Below are 21651 nucleotides of genomic sequence, written 5' to 3'. Positions count from 1 at the left end.
GTTCTGTGTTTTCAGTGGTGTGCGGCATCATATGCTGCCCACTGTTAAGACGGCCCTGCCAATGTGACTAGTTCCTATACTGTCAATTCATAAATTGATTATAAAAATAACTCTTGCATCTCTTGTGACTCTTTTGATAAGGAAAATAATGTTTTCATATGTTGTCTGATGACAATAAATTATCACATAAAGAACAGGCAAGAGATAAAAGAAATTTACAATATTGTAACAGAAAAAAGCCTAACTTCATTTGGCAATGAGAGAGATGTTTATTTGTGCTGTAATTTACAGCAGTGCTATATGGTTTAAGTAGCAAAGAGGTCAAATAAGTACACATTTAAAAAAAAAATATATATATACATATATATATACTGTATATAGTAATGCATCAATTTTGCATTCTTCATATTATATGTGAATCTAAAATTATACATTTAAATCTTTTCCAGTGCTTCCTCACAGGACATTGTGTTCTCAGCAGATACGTAAAAATAAAACGTGTGTATGATGACAGAACACACAATGCATAGACAAGGAAGTTTAATTTATTTTCCTGCAATCGTATCTCTTACATGTTGTTCAATAACCCATGATGCATTGCATCCATACATTTGTAGCTCCAAACAGCTTTTACAAAAGAAGATATACAATATATACTTATTTTTATATATATATTTATATATATATATACACACACACACACACATATATATACATGGATATATATATATATATGTGTGTGTGTGTGTGTGTGTCTGTGTATATACACAGACACACACACACACATATATATATATATATATATACACACACATATATACATACATATATATATATGTGTGTGTGTGTCTGTGTATATACACACACACACTCACATATATATATATATATATATATGTGTGTGTGTGTGTGTGTGTGTGTGTGTGTGTGTGTGTGTGTGTGTGTGTGTGTGTGTGTGTGTGTACACACAGACACACACACACACACACACACATATATATATATACACAATTCTTTATGCATTTTAATGTGTAACAGGTAAAATGAGCTTTATAAAACACACACAGCCAAGTGGAAACAAACCTCAGGTAAAGTTAACATCGGGTCATTACCAAACAAATAATAGCAAGGTTCTAAAAGTCATTAACATTAGCTATCTTACAGTTAACATGAAGCCCTTCACTCAGTTTGCATATTTTCCACAATTGCAGTCATGTAAATCCAGAGAGATCACATTATTTTACTGTACTATTGACCTGAAAGTATTCATGGCAAATCAAAGGCAGTGGATCTATAGGCGACATTTTTCATGATGTATTGGTTGACTATCTCAGTAGTTATGTCATCACATACATTTACAAATCAAAAATAATATGGTTTTGTATGGATTTTTACTCACTTGTAACCAAAAGGTTGCCCCCGTTGCCCTTCATCTGAGTCATTTTTGTATGACATGTAGTTGAAATTCAGATATGGGATTTCTTTAAATCATGGAAGTGATAAACTTTTTAAGAAGTTTGAAGTAAGCAAGAGCAAGAAAACAGATTGAAAGACTATTTCAGCTGTGGGTAAACATAGTACAGAAGTGTCACTCAGGTAGAGACCTGACTGTCAGCGTCAATGCAAATGATGTCCACTGTGCTGTGTTGTACTTTGTAACAACATTAATTCTGGTGTTACTCACTTCACATTACATAGCTCAAAATTACAGTTTTACATAATTTTTCAATACAACAGAGTAATAATAATTGTGTGTTTATACTAAGTCACCATCATTCATGTAAACATATTTAACCAGGTCATGCAAACAGTAGACCAAAATTTCTTCCACTAAAGGTACACAGCACAGAGAAAACAGAGCGCCCAGACTGAGATCCTTCCGACTCAGCGTAAAACCCAGAGACTGAGAGCTGGTGGATATTTAGAAATTTGCCACAAACAGGAATATGATCATTTTCTTTCCAGGCATTGTGGAGTCTCAACATAATTCAAAATAGCACCTAACACGGTGGTAAAAGGTGATTTTATGATAGGTCACACTCGGATACACAGACACAGGGATCTCAGTTTGAACCTCTATAACATAACCATAAAACAACAGGTCCAAAATGGTCTTTTTGATGTTCATACTTTTTGATGCTTTTCCAAACAGAAGCATGCAGATATTCCACGCTCAGGAAAAATCTTCACAAACCCAGTCTGACTCAGAAAATTAGAGTCCATAAACTCTTAATCATCTACCAAACAAAAGCTAAAATACTTATAAAAGGACAGGAACACTTAATGTGAGAAAAAAGATGGAAATTATTGAACAGAACAGACGGACAGGTGGCATCAGCAGTGTCACATGCCCTTTTGCAGACATTCCTTGAGATTAAATCTATTCCACCAAACAGCTACAGTGACTGGACTCGGTCACATTGAAGAGTAAAGATTATAAGACATGCAGGAGTAGCTTTCGGAACTGTTGCCCCCGAGAAAGTGATCCCTTTTTCTTTGTGCCCTGTCTGGCCAGATATTCAAAGAAAGCTGCCAGAACTGTAGGGTGTGAGAGTCAGATGGACAAAGACAGACAAACACTGTGGTTAGAGGTAGATGTGACAGGTAATGTGTGAACAGACCTAACAAAAGAGGACAGCTTTAGGCCACTGGCTCGTCTTTGATTAACTCCAAAGGCTTAGATCCTTCCTGACACACCACTTCTTGTAACACAGAGACAAACAACCACCGTCTATCGTTGCACAAAAGACAACTGCAAGTTAGATTGCTGAGGGATTGATTTCAAGGAAAACAAGCATACAGTCCTGTTCTTTAAAACAAAGTGACTGAGAGCAGCTTTGTGTTTTTTTGTCATTGGGTTAGGGTCATTGCATGTGTGTGTGTACGTGTTGGGGGGTGGGGGGGTGGTTGACAGTATGATTCAATGTCATTCATCAGCTTGCTGTAGATCTACTCTGTTGTATGTTGCCTGATTGATTCTCTGGATACCTGGCCAGACTGGGCGGGCGGGCTCTGAGTGCCTCGTGAAAAATGGAGGTTGTGCTCAAACACGGCTGGTTGGCCTGCAGCAATAGGTGCAGCTTCTCAGGCTGTCCCGGTCTGTGCTACCTTCAGTGCTCCCACGGCGACCATCTTCATAGTGGGACACTGAGGAGAATAAGGGAGACAAGTGAAGTTAAAGGGTTCTATTCTCAAAATGTAGAGCAGGTCAAAATAAGTTTGCTCTCACAGAGATATTAGGTAAATAATAGAAAATATAATACCACGACAAACCCCAAACCTTTTACAGTTGCATTTAAATGTTCAGTAAAAGTTAAAGCTCTCTGAATTAGATACTGTTCCTAACAGCATGAGGAGCTATTTATGAGCAGTCGACGAATCAAACAGCTGCCTGTTCATCTGCACACTCTGGTTTGTTTACATGCTCCACACTGGAGGTTGATCTCAATTTAAAGTGTGTGCTCGTTCGACAAGAACCAGCCAGTGTAACATTTTCTGAGGAAATTCAAGGCTGGTTTTACGGCAGACGGCTGTAGTGTCTACAGATGGACTGATACCAGCTGTATCTACAAGATGTTCACAGCTCCGAAGAACACTTCTGGTTCTCCAAGCCAAATTATTTGAAGTAAACAAACTGAGGCTTGCTATTGGACATTTCTGTAGTATCTGTTTATTTCGCTGTGTACTGTCTATGTACTATGTGAAATGATGAAAAAATTTTCTTGTCATTTATACAGATTTCCAAAGATTTCAAGGTACCTTTCAATACACTACTAAATATAGATAAATCTATTTGTAACAAATTGTGTATCAATTATGTTTTTTTTCTACTACACAGCTTTACTGTACTACTTTACAACACACTGTGGTAGTTTTATACACTTAAAAAAATAATACTGCATGTTACTTAATTCAATCAGTGAAACATTTTTACACTTACAAATATTGAGTAGATATGAAAGCTCTCAAATCTGTTAAAACAAAACCTGAGTCATGAGTAAAATCTAAGTAATATTTTGTAGTACGTCTGAACGAATTGATTTGGTTCAATTACCTACACAAATTGAGTAAATGTAACTGAATTTGGAGGGGGGGGGGGTGCATCCCAAAAAGAGGGGGGACAGCACCTTGCTCAAGGGCAACTTGGCAGTGGCTGGGAGGTGAGCTCACAACTCCCACTGTCATCTCACACTCCAAGGGATGTCCTGGCAGGAGTGGTATTTGAACCACTGATGGCTGGGCGATCTGTCTTCAAGACATCTGCTCTACCCTTCTGTTTACTTGATGTTTTTAAGTTGTTACGTCTCCAATAAAATTGAGTTGACTTGTTTAATAATTGCACTCATTAAAACTAACTGATATTTGTTAATATATTCTCAAAAAGGTTGGTGAAACATACACTTATTATTACAAGTATTTAAACCAATATAATCTGTGGGTCAAATAATACTTTATTTAAAGTAAGTAAATTTAATTTACATGTGTCTATTTCATACAAATATTCCTGTTGGAGTTTTACTAATTAATTTTGATGTAGTCAAATCAAATACTCATCATGATGATATTCAGAATTTTTATTGAGCATGCATAACTAATTATTACTGTCACATTTACTAGGTCCTTGAATCATTTTTTAGAATCTACTACTGCCCAACAGTTTTTACCATTACCACTACTTTGACACAGATTTTAGAAATTTGCAACAATGATTTAGATTTGCAATGACTTATCAGATACTCAACTTCAGAATTCAATAATGTAAGGTGACAGAAGTAAGCCCTTAAGATGGTTAACACAGGAACCTCTTAATAATTAGTGGGTTACAAAGATCATCTCCTCATACATCTATTCTTTGAAATTTGTGACGTCTGAATTAAGATACAGCAAGACAGCGAACAACTTTAACAATAATATGTTATTCTGTTTTTTACTATTTATTTATTTATGTTTATATTCAGTTATTTTTTAAAGCATGGGTTGAAAACTGTAAGGAACTGTTCATTTACTGTGAAATGATAACTTACAACTCTCCTCCTCCCCATTTCCTAAATCATCCTCTTCCTCCTCCTCCTCCTCTTCCTCTGGGAGCAGATGTCCATGGCAGGGACTGGTGGGAGTAAGCTGACTGGGTCCCTCGAGACTAGTGCCCAGCTGCAACTTTCTCATGTGGCGCACCACTGCTGTGGCATTAAATGCTTGCTAGATGGGTACAGAGAGAAAGGACGAAAAAGCATTTTTGACAGCTGCTGGGGGGAAAAACAACAAAGGCAAACAAAATGTGTTGTAACTCCTGCCAGTCCTAATACTGCTCTTTCAGTCAATACACTGACCTTCCATTTACTTTTGGCAAAGTTTTTCTTGATTTGAGCGCTGACAGATTCATGGATATTCTTGTCTAGCGCTGTGTCTCCGCAGATCCTGCAAAGTTATGAAGAATAGGTCAACTTGACATTAGCTGTGGAGACTTCTTGGAACCATTTGAGTCATTTATCCTCTCAATTAAAACATCAACATAAACTTAACCCATTCTTAAATTTGATATTAATTGATAAATTCAATTATCAATAGTCATTTTTCAAGGAAATTTTTCATATTGGCCAGTTCTAGCCTCTGATAGAATCAGCTTTTATAATTAAATTTATCATGGGTATATTAAAGGTAAATAAATATCTTGGATTTCTGCACCTTCTGTGAAATTGAACAAAACATTTGAATGTAAATATTTCTGACATCAAGAGACTAACGGTTTTGTGAAATAATTACTTTTGTCGTACATCTTCCTCATGTGTTTTATTTTCATTTGGTCTGCAGTATGTTAGATAATAGTGAAAAAAGATAGAAGCCTATTTTCAATCCTTATAATTCAATGGGGTTTTTTTTATCAGTAAATGCCAACGATGGTCAATTTATATACATAGGAAGTACGACATAAAACCTATATATCCTAAAATGAAACTACACAATTTGAGGTACTTTGCTTGTTCTGTGATTCATTTCAGTTCTGTTCTGTTTTTTGGGCTCTTTGATCAGCTATTTCTGTAGATATCAGGCCTATCAACTTTCTTACCATGGATGCTGGAGGGCCTGCTCACATGTATATCTTTTTAAAGACTCTTTCTCCATCAGGTGACAGATGAAGTCTTTGGCTGCAAACAAAGAAATGCAAATTTTCTGCCAACTGTCCCAAGTCACCTGGAAGCAGGCATTTTTAATAACTGGTTGTACCTGAATCTGAGATGTCGTCCCAGTATGGAGAGTCAAATTCATACTCTGCTTTCAGAATCTGCTCAAATAACTTGGCATCATTTTCATCATAAAATGGAGGATATCCACATAACCTGAGGATATTGGAATGTATTCAGCACTAGAAAACAATGACTCTACCGACTGGATTTACTCAAACTTACAGGATATAAGAAATAACTCCTATGGACCAGCAGTCCACTGCCTTGCTGTACGGCTTTTGTGCAAGAACCTCAGGAGCTGTGAAAAACACACATTCAGGAAAAGTGTATGACAGCAGTCAAGTAATCTTGAACTTTAAGCAACATGTGGGCCCCGGTAGGTCAAGTTCAACAGGTCAAGAGCCCTTCTGAGACACTTGAAAATGATTCAGTCAAGAATGAAAGAGCCTCTCACAACACAATGACTGAAGAGGGGTATCAGCCGTAACAACAAACGCTGAGCTCATGAAAGAGAGAGTTGAGGAGAGCCTTACTGAAAGGAGATACAATGCCTTACCCACGTATCCAGGAGTACCACAAGCTGTGGACATGACACTGCCAGCCCCCTCAATCTTAGACAGTCCAAAATCACTGATCATAATTTTAGAGTCTTCGTCCATGCTGTAGTACAGCAGATTTTCTGGCTGCAAAGACGAAGAAAAAAGATAAAAAAGGATGGCTCTGAAATGGAAAAAAACATCAACTACTATTCTTCTGTGCTCCCAGAACAATGATACCTTCAGGTCTCTATGGACAATTCCCATATCATGGAGATATTTGACTGCATCCAAGATCTGGTGGATGAGCTGGCTGGCATCTCTCTCTGTGTAGAAACCTTTCTCCACAATCCTGTCAAACAGCTCACCCCCAGACACCCTGCCAGGTCACAAACAACTGTTCAGTACCGATGCACCTTTGCTAACGATATAAATATAACAGCGTTTCTGATAAATTCAAACTTCAACTATGCAGAGGTTTTCAATATCTATAAAGTCTGTATCTGAAATCTATAATCCACAAAATTTGAAATCGATTAATTTTTCAAGTACTTCCATTTAAGATGTAAGCTGTTACTGGAGAGTGGAGACCAATTATCAGACTCTGCAGACAAATATTGATAAAACAAATTTTAATGTTAGACACTGTCAGTAAATACAGCTTGTCTGAATTGGATTGTCATAATCTGACAGAAACTGTATGAGTGATATACAGGACCTCTGGGATAACTATGAAAATATGTTTGTCTTGATTTTTATTTATAGCCTTTTTGATCATACATATGTCGTACTGTATATGAATCCTCAATCTAAATAATTACAATAGCAAATGGTCACATGTTTGCTTGTTACATTCCTGGTAAATTTTGCTATAAATGATTATAAATGATCATGAACCTGGCAAATGTGTCTAAGAAAGAGCAAAAACTCACAGCTGCATTACGAGATATAGATGTGATGTACTTTCAAAGATGTCCTCCAATGAAACAATATTGGGATGCTTGATTCTGAGAGGGCAAAATGTACAGAAGTCATCAGAGTATGCTGCTTTTTCAAATGAGCCACTTGTCCCTAGTGCTTACAATCAACTGGTCACCAGATGGCATTCTTGCTGCATAATTCAACTGTAGAGCGGTTCACTCCTTTGTTATGGTCTTCAGGAAATGCAAATCAAACCTGCCTTGCCCTAAAACAATATTTGAAAAAAATAATGAACAACTTAAGACATGGAAACTACCTCCTGCTCCAGCTGACCAATGTCTGACAATGGATCCATCAATATAGAAGAGCATCAGATGCAGTGTCTCACAGAAGGACAAAAGCAAGAGACTTGAATCATTTATTGTATGAAACAACTCTGCAGACGGTTATGCATCTCTCTTGAATTTCAAACTCAGTTGCTAAAACCAGCATCACTACAACGTCTCAACGGCAGAGTGGAGCCAAAGGAACTTTTGGTCGAGATGGAAAATCCCTACTTGTGGACTTTTCTCTCATCTTCTTTGTGTATTTATTTAACAATGACTTGAGGTATTTGTCTAAGCTCCACTCCTCCCATTCTTCCACATCTTCATCCTGCTATCATAGCCTACCCCTTCGTCACTTCTCCACCCTCTATATCTCTTTCTCTTTTCTCAGCACACTGCTGCGGGGAACTCCACACCATCCATCTCTGTGTGCTGTTGCCCTAGCAACAAGGACACTAAAAATAGGCCTATCTTCTTTACTCCTGACATTTCCGGTGCACAATCCTACTGTTTCTACTGACACCATGCATTTAGTCACCTATTTAATTGACCACTTGCACATTTTCTGTAGTTATACGTGCATTGTTGTCAGAGGCTGACTAATTCCTTCTGAACACAAAGCTTCAGCTGGAACATCACAAAGCACACAACCTCACCTGTGCAGGACTGCAATCTCATTTTCAATGTTGGTCTCTTTGCCTTCCAGTGCTTTTTTGGGGATGCACTTGATGGCCGCCAGTCTCTGGGTCCTCTTCTCCTCTGCTAGAACCACTTCTGAGAAGGCTCCCCTGTAGCAGAGGAAACAAAAACACACACACAAATTTATCAAATAGAAGCACACAAACAGAAATCTGAAGTACTACAAGGTGAAATGGACAAAACTGAATGGCTTAAATGAGATTAATTCTCCTGGACTAACAGATTTTTAAAAAATATAAAAAGAAGTACAAAAGAGCAACATATTCATATTTCATACTAATTAATTTTTTATTATACTAATCATATCTTTTCTGTATAAAGCTGTGCTTTTGTTTGTTTCACTTTGTTTAACACTCCGTTATCACACATTTATGTGGCCTCCTAAAATCTCCCTCTACATTTTACCACAACACCAGTGAGTTTAAAAGAGATATGTGTGTGAGTGTGTGTATGAATGGAGATTATATGATTAATTCAAAATGGTGACATTAAAGAGAGGCTTTGTGCTCGAGGGAAAGGTGAAGCAACAGTCTCATACACACATGCTATTAAGCCTATCAGTTGCTTTAAAAGGAAACTACTGTATTCTATTGATTCAGTAACAGATACAATAAATATTGTGTGACTGGCTCTGAGCGAGGCGAGACACCATTATGGATTATGGTGATGGTGAGAGGGAGAATGGTGTGTATTTAGACATTCTCCTCAGAGGAGCGTGGGAGGGAGCTCAGGATGTGGCCTTTACATTCAACAAACATTGTCAGGATCTGCAGGGATCCTCTACATGTGTGTCCTCTGTCATGCTCTGTCATGGAAAGTTTAATGTCCTTGTTTTTACAGATATTCCCTCTTCTTTTTCATCGGGCACATAAAACTTGAAATTTTAATTTTACTTAACCAACATTAACGCTTTCATTCTTTGTGATCCATGGTCACTCTGAGATGGCTATACGCAGTCACCATGTTATGCTTAATGAACCAGTGTGGCGGAATCATTTTTATACTGGAGCTGATGCACATGAGCAGAGATGATTTATTCCCAGAGATATCTCTGGCTTCATTTGTGAAACGCCTGAAAAATATAAAAGTGAAATTACATAAAGTTCAAATTCTCATTGATTTATGGTTTACAGCTACTGCCTTCTAAAAAGATTAAGATTTGTAAACTTTTTACAGTCAATGAGCAATTATCAAATAGGCGTTTTTGCCTTTGAAATCAAAAACCAGTAAACAAAAAGTAAGACGCTAAATTCAATAATATACGAGGCAAATTTCTACAAATTACACAAACTTCTGCACATTGACAAAAATCTTTGATGGTTATGAAAATGCAATGTTTGACTATTCTACAGATTATTTTCTTCATTAATTGATTAATAATTATATCTTTAATTTGTCAGAAGATTGTAAAAAGTCTCTTTTTCCCAAAAACTGAAATGGATTTTTGTTTGATTTAAACATGTTCAGTTCACAAGGTTCACAAAATACTTCCTCTTGTGAGCTAACGTGAACTGTACATTTTAATGCAATCACGGGAATGCTATTGTCAACATTTTTGCCTTTAATGGATGGGATAGCTGAAGATGTGTGAAAATGGGAGTGAGGATGACTGATGTAGCGTGTGGCTGGAATCGAGTCATCAGCCACCACACAAGGACTATGTCCTCTGTAAACATCTGTGTCTACTTTTGTTTGTTCACTTGTTTGTTACATTCCGCTTCAAAGCGGTGATGTATTGTAATTGTCAGTGTCCGTGTGTTCATCCGTTTGTCCATTCGTATGTCCACCAAATATCTTCGTTTCTATCTTGCAGATAGAAACATTACATTACTTGGGTGGCAAAGGGGATGAAAATGACATGGTGACCTTAACCTTGAGAAAACTAGGTCAAAGTCATATTTCAACTTTTGTACACTCAGGAACCAGATAAGATAGAAGTTAGACCATAGATCAAAACTAGTACTTTGATCAATGACAGTAGGTCGGAGCACTAGCTTTGATCTTTGACCTATGCAAGTAGGTCAGGGTAAAAATTTTAATTCAGGGATGTCGCAAGATGTTGCAGTCTGTGACTGCATTGGTTCTTGTTTTCTTTTATGACCAAAAAATGCTTTGCAATCTGATTTGTGAACTGGAAAGATTAGTTTTCTACAGTACCCACAATTTCCTTCCTGCATTAAAAAAAGACAGAAAATTGTAAATTACTGCAGTTTGTGGTTGGTTTATAAGACAGACTACTGAAACTTACAAATGTCTGATTAGATTATTTTAGTAATTTGGATTGTGATGAGTTTACACGTGGTTAACATGCAGCAGGTCTGACAAAAATTAAAAATCAAGTTGATATTTTTTTCTTAGGTGGTAAAGCATCACTTAAAAATGAGGTTATAATTAAGTCAAATGAATATTTATTAACATAGCATAGCATAACATAACATTCATATCCTTACTTTCAAATAACACATCAAATTATTCCACCCGTTGGAATTTGCATTTCATATTTGTAATTAAACAATAATATGTTTGTGCCGCTGTTGTGTGTTCTATGGTAATGTTCCAAGCGCCAACAGTATGCTGGGTGCTATTGCATCGTACAGTGTAAGACAATCCCTCAAGAGGACGCTCTATAGATTCCTCGTATGTTCGAAATTAAATGTGTGGTTGATTTTAGTATGTGGACTGGTAAGGCATTAGATCTTACATATTATTAATTTTCTTTCAACTCTTTTCTTTTAACTTTTCTTTAGCTCCTTCACTTGATGCAGCAACTACGGTACTCATCCTTTTCCAACAGATTCATGGCGTCAGACTTGGAGGTAATAAGGTATTTTTATTTGATCTATGTTTCATTCTCATCTTGTCTGCAGTTGGGTCATGTATTTTGAACTAAACGTAACGCCAATGTGAATAACATTAGTACAACTCATCTTGCCTTGCCCACATTTAGTATATAAGGACCCCACTCTAGAGTCACTGACTGATACTGACTAGACATAACAGAGTTCAGTTTACCCCAAGAAAGTAGTGTATCCCTGGGATGTGCTTCAAGAAAAATGTGTGCATCCTAACATGACATTTATGCATTCCAAAAGTAATAACAAGACAGTCAGAGACTGCAACATCCCCGACTTACCCTGACCTTCTCTCAGGTTAGGTCAGGGTATCCCAAAAGCAGTACCTGACTCATAGACTAGTGCATATAGAGAAGGCCAGTGTAGATCAAAGCTAGTGCATAGGTAGATCAAAGCATTAGCTTTAATCTAGGCTCTTACACTGACCTTCTCCCTCGTCTTTCTATCCTATCCGGTTCCTGAGTGTGAAAAAGTTGAAATTTGACCGTGACCTACTTTTCTCAAGGTCAAAGTCATCATCTCACTTTCATCCCCTTCGCCTCCCGATTAATGTGCTTTTTGTTTCACCTTTCTATCTACAACGGTTGCAAAGATATTTGGTGGACAGACGGACAGACGGACGGACGGACGGACGGACGGACGGACAAACGAATTAAGGAACGCACGGAAGAATGCACAAACACTGACAATCGCAACACATCACTGCTTTGAAGCGAGATGTAATAACAGAATATACAGTAAAAGCGTACACAAGGATTGAGTTTTGCCAATAGTACAATATTAGAATTAAACAAACTGTTAGTTTTAGTGTTTTTATAAATAACATTATAACTGTTTAAGTAAAAAATGAGTAAAATTATATATTAGTTTTATCAAAACATTAAGCCTAGTAATCATTTTGAAAAATCAGTTTTAGAAATAAAGAAAGATGTAATACAGTTTTTTTCACTTTTGCTTTTCACTTTAGTTGTCTTTGCTTTTAACTCATACATTGTATTCTCCTTCTCCATGCTGAAAGAGCCTTCTCCACACACATTTCAGTAATATCTGTCAGTAATATCTTGTCTTTTTTGCTTCATTAACTTTGGTTCTTTTTTATTCAAGAAAGCACTCATTGTCACTTGCTTTTTCTCCAACTTTTGCATCTTTTTTGGAGGCATGGTGATAATCAATCAATCAATCAATCAACCTTTATTTGTATAGCGCTTAATCACATCAGCAGACATTTCACAGCACTTTAACAGACAGAGAAACCCAACAGTACTCTTCAAGCATAAGCGACAGCTTATGCTTGCTCTTTAGGGCCTCACTAACTCCTCGCTCTCACTGCAGTGTATAAACAAGCAGCGGTCGTGTTGCCGTTTTGTCAGTTTTAATAGGGCAAAATCACGCAGGTGAGTCTCGTGAGCAAGAAACTCGAGCAAGAAACTCATGCCAGATCAAAGCATAATGGCAATTTCCATGTTGAAATTTAAGTGGAGAAATGGAAAATTGTGAATATTTTTGTTGAATGGAAGTGCATTTAAAGCATACATCCCAAGGATGCATGCTGTCTGACGATCATGCATCATTGTCAAAAAATGTGCATCAAAGACGCAATGATGCACGCAAACAAGAACACTGTATAATAAGGTTCTCCACCACCCACAGCATGGCTATTAGAACCAAGCTCATCAGGAGGGCCTGGACTCTATTTTAAGTTGGTGAGAGCCAATGACAAGGTGGGAGCCTATTTGGTGCCTGGATGTTGAGTCTTTACCCCAGTAAACAAGAGGGTTTTTTCCCTGGGATTGACCGTTGGTTGTGTCCGTGCACCAAATGGTAGTTAGGAGAATCCAGCCTTTGAAGACTCCTCGAATTCTAATGCAGGCTATGATATTCTGACCAGAAACAGCTTGCATGATCTTGAACCTGGGTGGTGTTCTGTTACTGGACTTGTTTACCTCAGTTTTCCCACAACAAACACATTGTTCCATTGTGGAGTCATATTGTGAGGTGCAATGACATAATAGGGCAAGTGAGATGCTTAACCTGGATGTTGGGGTTTTACCACAGTAAAATAAATACATTTTTTACAATACATTGAGACACAATCTCAGTAAAACAGTTTCACAATCAATGTATCTATTGTAGACAGCTATGAGACTGATGGATGATCAATCTGTTGATCTCCCAATGATGCAAGTGCAAACATGCCTTCAAAAGACCAAAAAAGCTTTCTCTTTTTTGCCCAATCAATTTGACTGTGTGTGTGTGTGTGTGTGTGTGTGTGTGTGTGTGTGTGTGTGTGTGTGTGTGTGTGTGTGTGTGTGTGTGTGTGTGTGTGTGTGTGTGTGTGTGTGTGTGTGTGTGTGTGTGTGTGCATGTGTGTGTATGTGCATGCGTGTGTGCATGTGTGCATGTGTGTGTCTTGGAAACATAAATCAAGTGTGGATATGTGTAGGCATTACATACAAATTAATTTATGTTCATGTTTATTTAATAATTATTTTCCACACTTTAGGCAACATCAATATGGAAAATAACTTCACATACAGTATCAACCAAACATCTTATTGGGCCATGATGAATTGTACTAATGCATATTTTTCAGCATCCATCCATGCATCCATCATCCATCCATGCATCCATCCATGGGGTCATGTCACAGTGGCAAAGAACCTCAAAAGGTAGGCATCCTGGAGGCATCTACTGTAAATAAGATACACAACCATCACAACTGACTCCTGGAAGAACAAAAGTCCTCACCTTGACTTTTGGGTTGAGCTCAGCTGGCCTGTACTGCCCTGTAAATGAAAATTAATTTTAGCCGCTCATGTCTGTGAATCCTTAGTCACTCCCCAGATCTCAAAACAATGGGAAAAGGGTTGGAAATAAACCCACAGCTTTGGCTGATGACTCAGCTCTCTCTTCACCATGATGAAATGACACAGCACCAGTATTACTGCTAACACCACCCCCAAAAACCCTGTCCATCTCTTGATCAATTTTCCCCTCTTTTATGACAAGATATTGAAATTCCTTTACCTGAGGCCGTAACTGGCTTGCAATATGTACAATCAAAGGCTGACCATTATGTTATCTGTTACCTTCTGCTACCTTAAGGACAGGTTGTCCTAAATCAAACTCCAAACATACCTACTATTGTGAGGATTGACTGGATCTGAATATTATATTCCAACATAAATCAATTAATGTCACATACTAAGTTCCTGGATAAAGCTCCTCTGTAATCTTCTCTCTGAGGATAAGAAGCTTTCCGTCAACACATTAATTCTGCCCTCTGCCAGGTCCACCTACAATGACAGGTGGGAAAAAATATAGTTTAATTTTTTCCCTCTATATTTCCTGAAATATGGGAGAATGGTATCCTGGTAATTCATTCCTTCAATCCCTGTTATATAACCTTAATACCACACATCAAATTACAATAACTGTTGAAGTTCCTTTGAGTCCAAGTGGAATCCAAACAGAAGTTGTTAAAAGTTCAGCAGCAATCATGAATCAAATCTATAATCTGTTAGTCAAAGAGCATTTCATACAGTATGTGAGGCACTGAGACACTGACTGGTGGAGTCACGTTTGATGTCCTCCTCCAGCACTCACAATAACCAGACTGCCTCATTATCGTCCCACTCCTTCTTCACTTTTTTGGAGGTGAACCAGAGTTGCACAGTCATGAAAATCTGACTGTTTGAAGTCTCACTGGGGAGGCAGGTGCGGTTCCAAGAAGAACCTAAAAAAGATAACATTCCGTACAGCAAAGTCATGTCATCACAGGTGGTTATGTGCTGTGCCTCTTGTGCTTAGTTTGGGGTGGGAGGAGAGGTGATGGACTCAACCCTGTCTCCCTGGAGAGGGCATTCACAGATCTCTCTCAGTTTAGTGCTCATAGTTTTCCACTTTACTGCATGATACAGCTGCATTAAATTGATAAAAAATATAATCTACTTTTGATTCTAGCAATAAATTGATTAAACCAGAGTCAGTGTAACTGCAATGAGAAATAGCTGGTTGGCTGGTAAAATGGTTAAACCTGAGTTTTGAAATTATTTCATATATTAATAAGCTACAATTAGAATGATCTTTCCTAATGCTGTGAGCAAATATATGCTCTTGATTAGTGAATAAATGAAGCTGAAACGAAGGTGATATGTGACCTGCTCCCCTGTCTCACACAACATCAATCATCGCATGAGCAGAAGGAGGTGAGGCTGAGTCTGACGCCTTCAGAGACAGATGGATTATATTACAAGATTGAAGAATGTTTGTGTGTGTTTGTGTACAATAAGATGAAACACTGACTTTCGATTTCAGTGTACATGGCAGTGTGAAACATAGGCTTTCCTACAAAAAATACTAGTGCTGACACCTGCTTTAAGTCCATTCAGACACAACTTGTCCTTAAAACATGAAACAAATCAGAGCTGACATGAAGGCAAGAATGCTGTCATCCCCTGACACCAATGCACACCAGGACATTCCTGTCCTCTCTGTGTTTCCAAGCATGCCGTCTCATCCTGGCTTCCTGCACAATTCCTCACCTGTCCCCAATCTATTCCTCACCTGCTGCCTCTCAAGTTGTCAAAAAGCAGAACTCAGCTTGTCTTGCATTCGTCAGCTAACCATATGGTAGCTATATCACTCTTTTCACTTATCCCTGTATATTTTCTCCTAGTGTTTCTCCAGTTATATCAAAATTAATCAATGATTTCTCTGCATTCAGATCTCTTGCATCAGTCGCCACTCCTTCCCTTGCTGGCTCACGCCTCATCATTCTTTGCTCAGGCACAATTCAGGCTTCAACTGGAATCAAGCACTCATTCAATCTCTCAACCAGTCGACAGCCTTCACCTGGTTCTCCAACTTCAACCGAGATGAGAAGCTCTGTTTTAAATATATTCATTCACCCATGAGTCTGCTTGTAGGAACACAGCCACAATAAAAACATATGCATATTAAATACATATTACAACTCAAGCTCCACCTCCAGCACCCTAATCCTAGCCTTTTTTTCAGTTTTATATATTCTGTTAAATTCCATTAACTGCAAAAGTGAACACTTGCAAATTGTTTGGCCAATAGCAAGACAAGTAAAAATAGGCATAAGGGACGATGTCAGTCATCTTTCGAAAAAGTAAAAAATCTAGCAGCATGAGCAGAGGAAAAATGAGTGGTAGACTGTTAGTGGATAAATGTATGTGCTCTGTGTTTTTCTCCATTTTTATTTAACCAATGTTTGCTATACTTTAACAAGATGTGGTCCATTTTAATTTTTTTCATTTTCTTTCGCTTGTCTGCCACAGCGGGTCACGGGGAGCTAGAGCCTATTCCATCTGGAATAGGGCGTGAGGTGGGGGACACTCCGGGCACGATGCCAGTGCGCCACGGAGCCACACACAAAGACAGACAACCACACAAACAGACACTCACTCACTCCTACGGGCAATTTGGGACCGGCCAATTAACCTGAAGCTCATGTTTTTGAAGGTGGGAGGAAGCCGGAAAACTCGGAGAGAACCCACGCCGACATGGGGAGAACATGCAAACTACGCACAGAGCGGGACTTGAACACGGACCCGCCGTGTTGTGTAGCGACAGCACTACAGACTGCGCCACCATGCCGCCCAAGATGTGGTCCATGTTACCACAAAACAGTCTACTAGACACGATATGGCGTTTTAAGTGTTCCATATTCAACAGTTCATCTGAATCACAGTAAAATGTTCTACTTTATTATTTATGTTTATAATTTTCATAGTTCAATCTAACCTTGAGGCATTAACTGTTGAGGCTTCTGCAGATTCTTCATCACAAAAAACCAACAAAAAAAGCTCAGTTAAATAATGCATCTGACACAAGGTGAGCTGGTTAGGGCCCTAGAAGTGTGGGGTACATTGCCATCGCCCACTAAGCCCCGTTAGCACACCATCATGGCCATGACAATTCCAAATGATCAGTGTGACTTACGTCCCGAGCACTTCTTTGAAGTTATAATGTTCCTTGATCTCTGATGTCTTCTTTTTCCACCCATTGCCATCTTCCCCAAGAGGCATCCTACAATGCTGATCGAATTTACGACACTGCAGCTTTGGGACAGAAAGGAAATAATTTAAAAGGAGTCACAGTACATGCATATGTTTTTATCCCACTGTCTGCCCAGAAAAACCTATTAAAAAAAAGTGATTGGGAGGGTATGGCTACATTGATCCAATGGTGATATCCTATAGAGGACCAGTCATTTTTAATGATCAGACAAAAACCTCCGAGATACAGTAGTCAGCATACATCATCATCAGCTTGTGGCCACTTTAAGATGCTGTTTTAGAAACAAAAATGCAACACACACAATGGGGAAATATTAAAACTAAAATAATCATCAATCAATCAATTGGTATTCTAGCACTCTTTACTGTAATTAAGAGATTATAGACAATATAAATAGTGTGAGATATTGTGCCTCCTTTAAAAATGTTCACAGCAGTTTGAATGATAACTTTTTATTACATTCCGCTTCAAAATGGTGATGTATTATAATTGTGAGTGTTCGTGTATTCGTTCGTCTGTCCGTCCGCCCATCCGTTAGTATGTCCACCAAATTTGTTCGCAACTGTTGCAGATAGAAAGATGAAACAAAACGCACATTACTTGGGCGGCAAAGGGGATGAAAATGAGATGATGACCTTGACCTTAAGAAAACTAGGTCAAGATCAAATTTCAACTTTTGTACACTCAGGAACCAGATAGAAAGACGAGGGAGAAGGTGATTGTGCGTAAAACCATAGATCAAAGTTAGTTTTTTGATCAATGGCTGTAGATCAGAGCACTAGCTTTGATCTTTGACCTATGCAAGTAGGTTAGGGTAAAATTTTGAATTCAGGGGTGTCGCAGGATGTTGCAGTCTGTGACTGTATTGGTTTTAGTTAAAGTCATTACTTGCATTTTCAAGACCACTTCATTTGACTTGGCTGGGCTACAGGCCACGCCAATCAAAGTACATCTGCGTTGAATAAAGTCAACAAGACTTGCACAAAAAGCTTGAAGGCATGCCCAGAGAGAGAGGGGGGGGGGTTGGATGGATGGATGGATGGATGGATGGATGGATGGATGGACGGATGGAGGGATGGAGGGATGGACGGACGGACGGACGGACGGAGGGAGGGAGGGAGGGATGGATGGATGGATGGATGGATGGATGGATGGATGGAGGGATGGATGGAGGGATGGATGGATGGATGGATGGATGGACTTTCTTTAACCCAAACTGGGAAATGTAGGAATCATGTCTACCATGATCTGGATGAATGTGAATCTTCACAGTAAAATCAAATTATGGTCAAAGAAAACAGGACTCTTCTATGCTGGATACTATTTGTCAAAATCTATGATCTGGTGTTTCATACAACAACAACTTATACGAGGCTGAGCAAACTCCCTCGAATTATAATGACAATTGAATAGGACCAGAAATATTCATGAGAAATGAATCAAATATATCAATATTAATAAAAATGATTTGCACTGACAATACCATGTGACTACTCTCCAAAAATAGCCATGATATGTGCAGACTTCTTTGCTGACAAACACTCACGCAACAATATAGCAGTAAATAACAGCTTGAAAGTAGGGCAAACTGCAGCAGAGATGTTCACAGGAAAGGGACCATGTACAGTCTCAGTAAACAAAGGCATGGTCAGCAGAGACTCATACCAGCTGGGGGACCTGTGCTATATTTAACATCTGAAGCATTAAACAATTAGATTTCTCTGACGAAGAGTAGAGGACACGGGGGCTTTGAAAGGGAACATTTGATAACATGTCCTGTATTCAGGTTTTACAAAGTGAATGACGTGCCGGACGCTGAATGGAACTGACAAACATTTTGTCAGTGCAGTAAGACTGCCATCCTGAAATGAGTCCGATTGTCGTGTCGGAGATGTGCGCGCAATGCGAGTGCGAGAACCGTAGCCTATGCAGCGCTCAAGGGTATGGCAGGCAAAGAAAGGCAGCATCTTCGGATTGGATTGGAATCTGTAAGCGCTGTCAAGGTTTAGAGAGTTTTACCGCGATCGGACAAAGTATAAACGATTAATTGTGAATTTTGGTTATTAAATGAATGGGGGAAAAAAAACATACCTAAATGGCCTCTGTAGCTGTGAAGTGCTCTCCTTCCCGTTGGGAGCAATGTGGTTGCTGTGCTTGTGCGCAGCGCTGGGTCCGCTCGCACTTCTCCTGACGTCAAGAAAACCAGACGTCTGAGGACGTAGTGCAGCATAAAATCACTCCCCGTTCAAATCGAGCTGCCGTCTGTCAGGAGATAATGCGAACAGCTTTTAGGAACACCTGCTTGTTATTTTCTGCAAGTTCCATGCTGCGCACTTGGAAAACGCTCGTTTCGAGGCAGAGTACGTAGACGATTATAGAAGCAGGAATAAGTTGTCAGTGTGAATAGTTAATCATACAACACTGCCACACAGGCGATCTGGATTCTTTCTGAAAATACAGAGATTTGAAAGAGGATCAGTGCGTTTCTTTCCAAACGTGAGCTTTCAGGTGATTAAAGCTGTGATAGTGTATCCTCTGCGTCTTTGACTCATACACTAATTGAGCCGTCTGCACGCCCTCGTGGTGGGAGCTGGCAGGGGTGTGAAACCATTAGTGTTATGTGTGTGAGGGGTGAGGCCTGTACACACACACCTGTACACACATTTTCACATGATAGACATGATAAGATGTGCCAGACAGCTTTGTCAGAACTTATATCATTTTATTACAAGTGTATGTTTGGACCTTAAAGTAAGTTGTCCCTGTTACTTTGCCTTCTGGACCTTGTGTCAACTGATCAAGTAGTGAGAGATGGATGGAGTGATATGCAGACATATGGAGGCGCCCTGGGAGGGTAGGCTGTTTGATGCCCTGTTAAACGTTGCCCTGGCAGTGTCCAGGAGGTGAAGTGGTACCCCTCCAGCAACTAGTTCACACTCCATATGTGGTCAATGCTGGTCTTGAACTGAATAATAAAAATAATAATAACAATAATAATGATAGTCTATTGACAATTCATTTCCCGCCACCCCAAAATAGTTCACATTTTAATTTAAACTTTATTTAATTGATTTATAACTATATCAATCAGTGCATTACGCTGTCCTTTTTTTAAAGAAAAAGATAGGATAAGATAAGCCTTTATTCGTCCCACAGTGGGGAAATCTTCCACAATGACAGCAGCAGTAGTCAGAGAGAATTAAAGAATAGGACAGGATGCAGATAAGATGAAAAGAAAAACCTGCAAATATAACCATGAGCATATAAATACAAATTACCATACATTTTGTGGTCAAGACATAAATTATACTATAAGACTTTTCTATTCTAATTTGCTGAAATATTCTCCTCTCCCAGGCACTTCTGTCATCTGCCCTTTCCTCAACTCTCCTGCGCAAACCATCACTTCAAATCACTGGACAAAATCTATCCCAGGTAAAATAATTTATCATAAATCAGAACCAGCAAATAGATGTTTGTGCACCAAAAATGATAAATGAACCGTGAATTTCTCAGTTATTTTACCCCTTATAAAAAAAAGTGAATATGCTTGCTCTTTTCCAGTAACTTATTGTTGCTCATATCTGGCTGGAGACTTTAGAGATCCTTCACTTAGGGATTGAGTAAAGTTCTGGAAGGCCCCCATTTAAAAACAGAAGAGAAACATCAAAGTTCATCTTTTATAAACTGACATTGATATTAACATTTTACTCTTATCGCTATATTTACATCCTGCTTCAAAATGGTGATGTATTGTAATTGTCAGTGTTCGTGTGTTCGTTCGTTCGTTCGTTCGTTCGTTCGTTCATTCGTTCGTTCATTCGTTCGTCGGTCTTCTATCACACATCACACCTGACATTTTTCTCCACCTGTACCATCCTGCCTGTACACACTTCTTCACCTCTTTTCCAGACTCTCCATTGCTCTAGACTGTTGACCCTAAGTACTTAAATTAAAATCCTCCACCTTCTTGATCTCTTCTCCCTGTAACCTCACTCTTCCACTTGGGTCCCTCTCATTCACACACATGTACTCTGTCTTGCTGCGGCTAACCTTTATTCCTCTCCTTTCCAAGACAAACCTC

The 21651-nt window shown here is 38.8% G+C and overlaps 1 protein-coding gene across 3 annotated transcripts; it reads right to left on the bottom strand.

The window, feature by feature from the left end:
* Positions 1 to 1010: 1010 nt before the first annotated feature.
* Positions 1011 to 19854, bottom strand: camk1a (calcium/calmodulin-dependent protein kinase Ia). Of its 3 annotated transcripts, XR_011035413.1 has the most exons (13): positions 19659 to 19854; positions 17490 to 17608; positions 8625 to 8756; positions 7654 to 7728; positions 6962 to 7100; positions 6742 to 6868; positions 6408 to 6483; positions 6226 to 6338; positions 6068 to 6146; positions 5331 to 5418; positions 5025 to 5199; positions 2989 to 3147; positions 1011 to 2538 (listed from the first exon to the last, which is right to left on the bottom strand). XR_011035413.1 is itself a non-coding variant. In XM_068315244.1 (12 exons), exons 2-12 carry the CDS (start codon positions 17573 to 17575, stop codon positions 3044 to 3046), a joined length of 1194 nt encoding a protein of 397 aa, XP_068171345.1. In that variant the 5' UTR covers positions 17576 to 17608; positions 19659 to 19854; the 3' UTR covers positions 1011 to 3043. The 3 variants fall into 3 exon arrangements, 2 of the variants coding, with proteins under 2 accessions (XP_068171345.1, XP_068171346.1); XM_068315244.1 differs by having other exon boundaries at positions 1011 to 3147; XM_068315245.1 differs by lacking the exons at positions 17490 to 17608; positions 19659 to 19854 and adding an exon at positions 14268 to 14299 and having other exon boundaries at positions 1011 to 3147.
* Between the last annotated feature and the right edge of the window lie 1797 nt (positions 19855 to 21651).

The sequence above is a fragment of the Antennarius striatus genome, chromosome 5 (genome assembly GCF_040054535.1).
Source record: "Antennarius striatus isolate MH-2024 chromosome 5, ASM4005453v1, whole genome shotgun sequence".
Taxonomy (NCBI): Eukaryota; Metazoa; Chordata; class Actinopteri; order Lophiiformes; family Antennariidae; genus Antennarius; species Antennarius striatus.
Note: the sequence above shows the minus strand (reverse complement) of the source record. Positions and strands in the feature narration are given on the sequence as shown.

Excerpts from the sequence above, each read along its gene's own strand:
- camk1a (XM_068315244.1), bottom strand. The coding sequence starts at position 17,575 with ATGCCTCTTGGGGAAGATGGCAATGGGTGGAAAAAGAAGACATCAGAG. Across the intron at positions 5,419-6,067 it reads CAGGCCCTCCAGCATCCATG|GATCTGCGGAGACACAGCGC; the intron begins GTAAGAAAGTTG and ends ATAACTTTGCAG. Across the intron at positions 5,200-5,330 it reads TTGCCAAAAGTAAATGGAAG|CAAGCATTTAATGCCACAGC; the intron begins GTCAGTGTATTG and ends GTACCCATCTAG.